At 58.8% G+C, this 6,000-nt stretch overlaps 1 protein-coding gene across 2 annotated transcripts in view; it reads right to left on the bottom strand.

The window, feature by feature from the left end:
* Positions 1-769: 769 nt before the first annotated feature.
* Positions 770-6,000, bottom strand: part of Uck2 (uridine-cytidine kinase 2) — a 54,550-nt gene continuing 49,319 nt past the window's right edge. The window contains exon 7 of one of the 2 annotated variants that reach the window (XM_005319854.4): positions 770-3,991. In XM_005319854.4, the coding sequence (XP_005319911.1) occupies positions 3,852-3,991 (140 nt within the window). In that variant the 3' untranslated portion in view covers positions 770-3,851. The remainder of the gene's footprint in view (positions 3,992-6,000) is intronic. The other variant, XM_078022225.1, reaches the window with a different exon arrangement.

Raw genomic sequence — 6,000 nt, 5'->3', positions numbered from 1 at the left:
CACTGGGAGACCAGGAGACGGGGGCTAGGTCGGGTGTCACTGGGAGACCAGGAGACAGGGGCTAGGTCGGGTGTCACTGGGAGACCAGGAGACAGGGGGCTAGGTCGGGTGTCACTGGGAGACCAGGAGACAGGGGGCTAGGTCGGGTGTCACTGGGAGACCAGGAGACAGGGGGTAGGTCGGGTGTCACTGGGAGACCAGGAGACGGGGGGCTAGGTCGGGTGTCACTGGGAGACCAGGAGACAGGGGGCTAGGTCGGGTGTCACTGGGAGCCAGGAGACAGGGGGCTAGGTCGGGTGTCACTGGGAGCCAGGAGACGGGGGGTAGGTCGGGTGTCACTGGGAGACCAGAAGAGGGGGGTAGGGGTCACTGGGAGCCCAGAAGATGGAGGCTATGTAGGGTGTCACTGGGATCCAGGAGGTGAGGGCTAGAGTGGCAGGTGACCTGGGTCTGCTGCAAACAAGGTCAGGCTCACGCTCACTCCATAGTGCAGTGAGCTCCTGTGGTCCACTGAGCCCCACAGTCAAGGTGCCTCTCCTCACCCGCGTGCCCCCCTCAGCAGTGAGTCTGCGTAACGGGAGACACCAGGCCCCAGAAGCCCGGGCCTGGGCTTTCTGCATGAGTGGGGCACGCCTGCCGTTCCTACAGGAGCACATGCTCAGCCAGGGTTCCTGCACCCCAGAACACAGCTCCTCTGCAACGGCGGGGCCCGGCCGTCCCAGCCAGCACCCACAGGCTCTTCTGACCAGACACCACAAACAAGGCCAGATTTGGGTCTTTTCATTCAGTCTTTATTTACAGCAAAGTACATATTTTCTGTGGCCACCAACAATACAGGGAAGCAAGCATCTCCAAGGGAAGGAAACTGAAGTCTCTGAGCCACTCGCTGCCCCAGAGCTGCAGACCCTGACCATGACCCAGTCACCACACCCAGTACAGGAGGGACGCCCAGGGACAGAAGCCTGAAGGGGCTCTGAGCTCCAGGGCTCTTAGACGTGCCTTTCCCGGCCTGTGCCCTCTCTCATTGTGACACCAAGTATGTGTGCCCGCTCCCCCTGAGAAAAGGGTGTCCTGCATCCAGACCAGCCTGTCCTTGCCAGCCAGCCCCTCCCAGGGGCAGGACCTGGGACAGGCACCTGGGACACGCTCCCTGCACAGGCCGAGGCCAAGGCTGCACAGGCCGAGGCCAAGACTGCACATCCAAGGCCTGCACGAGGCAGCAGAGACGCCCTGCCCCGCTGCCCTGAGGAGCACACCTCCAGTCTGACCCAGTGGCAACCGACCTGGGCACGGCAGCAAGCCCAGTCCCCAGCCCAGGAGCGGCAGGAGTCAGGCTGCCCACGATGGCTAAGTGGGCTGAATGTCTGAGTCCTAGGGACAGGCACACCAGGGACTCCCCACCCCTCCCTGGCCTGTCTGTGCAGGTCCTCTGTGGGACCTATGGCTGCTCTTGGGGCCTTCCCTTCCCGCTCCAAATTAAAGGACACCTGAGGCCACAACACGTGCCCTCCTCAGATGCCTGTCTTCCCTACACCAGTCTCAGCTGCCCAGGAAGGACCGTGCCCAGCAGGAGCTGCACTGGTGTGGACAAGGCCCAGCCTCCCGGCCCAGGCGCAGGTGATTCTCCCCTGAACACTGACTCGATCCACAGACAGCACCTGTGCAGACAGCGGGACGTGAGCCAATGCCTCGGGAGCCCAGAGGGTCCCAGGCACACCTGTGACACTGCCTGCTCTGCTCACCCATGCCTCCTCCACCACAGCTCAGAGTGCCAGGGGACAGACCCTGAGGCCTGCGGTCTCATGACTCTCCAGCTGTATGGGACATCCAGAGACTTAAAAATCCAGACCTGGTTTGTCTTACAGGAAGCTCAAGTCCGACACACAGGAGGCTGGAGGCTGGGTTGCCACAGAGGGTGGACCCTCCCCCTGCCATCCCCCTCCTGTCCCAGGCAGTGTCCAGCCCCAAGCAAGCACTGCCCAGGGCCTCTGGCCGAGCTGTGAGGACTTGTGATCATTTCATGAGGGGACAGGGCAGCCCTTGACTGTGTCCAGGCTGGGAGTGGGTGGCTCAGAGACCCTGGAGGTTGGTCCCAACACCACAGGTAGATGAGGAAGCGGCTCAGTAAGTGAGGGCTCTGAGGAGGAGGACCGGCCCTCGGGCAGTGGGATACATGGCCAAGGCACTAAATGGTGTGGCACCTGGGAGCTTCAAGTAACGTCAGCATGCTGGGTGCTGGCCTCTGAAGGCTGAGGCTCCCTGCAGGACTGGCTCCGACTGAGCCCGGGCGGGCCCAGCAAGGCTGGGGGCCACATCCTCGGGATGCTAACCCACCTGCACCCACCCTGTACCAGCCATGACTGTGGAGAGGCGAATCTGGCCCTGAAGCACTCTCCAGTGCAGCCACTCGCTGAGGACCGCCTCAGAGCCACCCTGAGCCCTCGAGCTTCCCTCCCAGCCTGCATGGCCTCCTGGGGACCTCGGGGGCAGCAGATGGCAACCAGACTGGAGGGCCGATGGAGTGCAAGGGAGCCAGAGGGAAGTGGGTGGCTAGAGTAGGGAGGCAGACTGCCCTGAAGGCTCAAGAGGCCGAGAGCCGCAGAGGGAGAAGGCTCTGCAATGTCGGCATGGCAGCCACAGCGGGGTGACCGAGGGCATGGCCTGCCAAGCACCAGGAGGGTGGCCCCTTGTGGCGAGCCCTGGCTCTTCTGCAGGTGGAAACTGGGGCACCGGACTCCTCACTCACACCAGCCTCACCCCGAGGGGCCCCCAACTCCTCCGCCTCCTGCCAGTGCGTTAGAATGCACACTTCCTCCCCACGAGATCTCCACCAAGAGGCCGCCCGTGGGAAAGGGATCACCACCCAGTGCTTTCCATCTGGGACTCCAGCTTCATGCCATGATTTAAACATGCTCCTTTAAAACATCTCCTCTGTAGTCTGCCTAGGAAGCCCCATCCTGTCCTACCACGGCTGGCCAGATGCCCGACCATGGGCACACTACCCCCTCTCACTGCATATCCCCCCATCACGTCCAACAAAAGTCCCTCGTGTGGGCAGCTCATCCCCAGGGCCCGGGAGCTCGGCTGCATGACATTGCAGAGACAGAAATACCAAGGAATGCCATACCCGAGAACCAGCACGTCCCCGAAGACAGGCCGGAGACTCAACTGAACTCCCTCCCTCCCGACTTATCACTTGGAAGTGACCCCCCCAAGCCCTGTGGCTCTGGCTTCCTGGAGAGGCCAGAAAGAACTGGCCAGGAACCAGAGGTGGGGCAGGGCCAGCAGCCTCTACAGACCTGTCCTCTCCCCTGGGATCGATTCTAAGTTTTGAGCTCACTAATTCAACGCAAAGGAGGACACAAGTCCCCCCTGTCAAGCACCCAAGCTTCAGCTCTCACAGGAGGCCATCAGGCTTCTGACCCCACTCCTGCCGAGCTCCTGGATGCCAAGCCAAGGGGCATCAGCTGGCCCACTCCCCACCACACAGCTCCAGCTCCAGGCCCCACATACACAAGCCAGGCCCCCACAAAATACGGCAAAGAGCTGTACAGTATTTGTACATTTACACAAAAATAGATCCTTTTATATATATCTCTCTATATATGTATGTATTTATAATTGGTTACACGTTGGATTCATAATCAGGCATCACCAGGAGATGTTGGTTGGCACGGTTTGTTGCTTAAGCTCAGGTCAAGTCCTGTTGGATTTCGCCGTTCCGAAGTATAAACAGGAAAAAGAAAATAATCAAAGGCATTTCATCCCCAAGGTGTTTTCCTAAATACAGCGATGTCAGAGGAGACGGTGTGTACAGGTGAGCGGAGGCGGGCGGGTCTGCAGAACCCGGGTCAATGCGGCCGGCTGCTGGACTCCGATGGCTGCCTCTTGCGTGAAGGGGTGTAGCCGTTGAGGCAGCCGTTGGTCTGCCGCTTGGAAGGCCCTCCGTTGAGGATGTCCTGGATGTGCTGCACGATGAGGTTGATGGCCACTGCAGGACAGAGAGCAGCAGGGTTGGGAGGGAGGCCACATGTGCAGGGCTGGGAGCACTGGTGGACACAGTGGGACAGGCTAGAGGGCTGGGGTGGCAGAGGACACAGGTCTGATGTGTGGACAGGCACACGGGAAGCACAGGCAAGGCACCCTGGGAAGTGGCATTTGTAGCCAAGTCACAACCTCCAGGCCTTGATGGGCTACCATGATGTCCCCTACAGGAGCACATGAGGAGGAAGGCAGACAATGCCAAAGAAAAGGCTTCTCACCAGCGAGGACCAGAGTGCCCCGCGGCAAAGTAACCAGCACAACTCTCCAGAGCGGGCAGCTGGCCCTACTGACACCACCAGTTGGCCATAAGGCCCTTGACTAAGGAGCCTGTCACCTAGAGAGGGCAACCCCAGGAAAGGGTTTCTCCTCCCTCAAGAGCATAGGCAGAGCCACATGTATGCCCACCAGAAACAAAATACACCCCTCAACCAACTGAGGCAAAGGTCACCAAGCACGGAACAGACACGGGGTGCTCCTGCTGCAATCCACACTCATTGGGTCACCAGACACAAAGGATGGCCCCAGCTGAGGGCCATCTGCCCACCAGCAACCCTGTACTGCCACTGTCACTGTCATGAAGACCAGAGACAGGCTGAGGAGCCTCTGCTGGCTAGAGATCGTGTCAATGTTGCTTCTCCTGCACACGGTGACCGCACTGTGCCTGTGGGTCAGAATGTCCTCATTCTTCACCACGTGGTGATGCCAGGCATGGTGGCCCACGCCTCTAATTCCAGGGCTGTGATTTGGATACAAGGTCTCCCCCAAAAGCTGTGTGAGACAATGCAAGGAAGCCTGGAGATGAAATGAGTGGGTCTCGAGAGCCTGAGCATTCCGAATCCATAGGTCCATCCTTTGGGGTCTGTACTTTGTTCCTGGTGAGCAGAGCTCTCTCTACTCCCTGTTGGCATGTCCTAGCTGCTTTCCTCTGCCATGCCCTTCCGCCATCATGTTCTGCCCACCTTGGGCCAGAGCAATGGGTTCAGCTGACCATGGACTGAACCTCTGAAACTGTGAGCACCAAATAAACCCCCCTCCTTGTGTTGTTCTTGTAGGTCTTTTGGTCACAGCAATGAAAATGCTGATAAAACACCCAGCTACTGAGACGTTGAGAAAGGAAGGTCATAAAATCGAGGCCAGCCTGGGCAACTCAGTGAGACCCTGTCTCAGAATTTACAGGGAGGGGTGGTGCTTGGGGGTACACCTCAGTGTAGAGCACTTGCATGCCTCAAGGGACCTGGGGCACAGTCCTCAGTACTACTTTAAAAAAAAAAAAAAAAAAAAAAAAAAGGATCTCCATGACAAATTCCTAAACCACTCAGCCAACTGTGAGTGCACTGCTCAGGACTGAACCCAGTGCCGCCCACACGTGAAGCAAGCACTCTTACCACTGAGCAGCACCACCATTTTGTTGTTGTTGTTGTTTTGTTTGTTTTTTGTTTTTAATTGTAAGGCAAGGTCTTGCTGAGCTACCTGGACTGGCCAGGAACTTGCAGACCTTCTGCCTTGGTCTCCCAAGTCACTGGGATCACAGATGTACACCACTGCACCTGGCAATCAACGTTTTAAATGGAGGATAAATGAAAAAAAGAGAAGACAGGGTCCTATCTGACATCCCAACTCTGCCACAGACGCCAAGTCAGGAGCTGGGTGGGCTCCCAGGCGAGCCAGCACCCGCACACAGCACCCAGGGGCCTAGCCGGCTGTGTTCTGAGGGCACCTGCGAGAGCAGATCCTCTGCATCACACTGAGGAGGCGGCCTGCTGTGCAGCCAGGTGGCGAGGCACCCAGGAGTCACCCTGGGCACCAGCAGAAGGCCACGGCTCCTCCAAGGGCACAGCCCTTGCCTGCCCTCACACACTGCACACCACTCAGGGAATGATCCCAAGACAGGGCTGCAGAGGGAATGCCTCTGCTCCCGTTGTAGAGCACAGAGCCCATGCCATCACACCCTGCCCT

Source organism: Ictidomys tridecemlineatus, chromosome 10 (genome assembly GCF_052094955.1).
Source record: "Ictidomys tridecemlineatus isolate mIctTri1 chromosome 10, mIctTri1.hap1, whole genome shotgun sequence".
NCBI lineage: Eukaryota > Metazoa > Chordata > Mammalia > Rodentia > Sciuridae > Ictidomys > Ictidomys tridecemlineatus.
The sequence above is the reverse complement of the archived record's forward strand: the minus strand, read 5'-3'. Positions and strand labels throughout refer to the sequence as shown.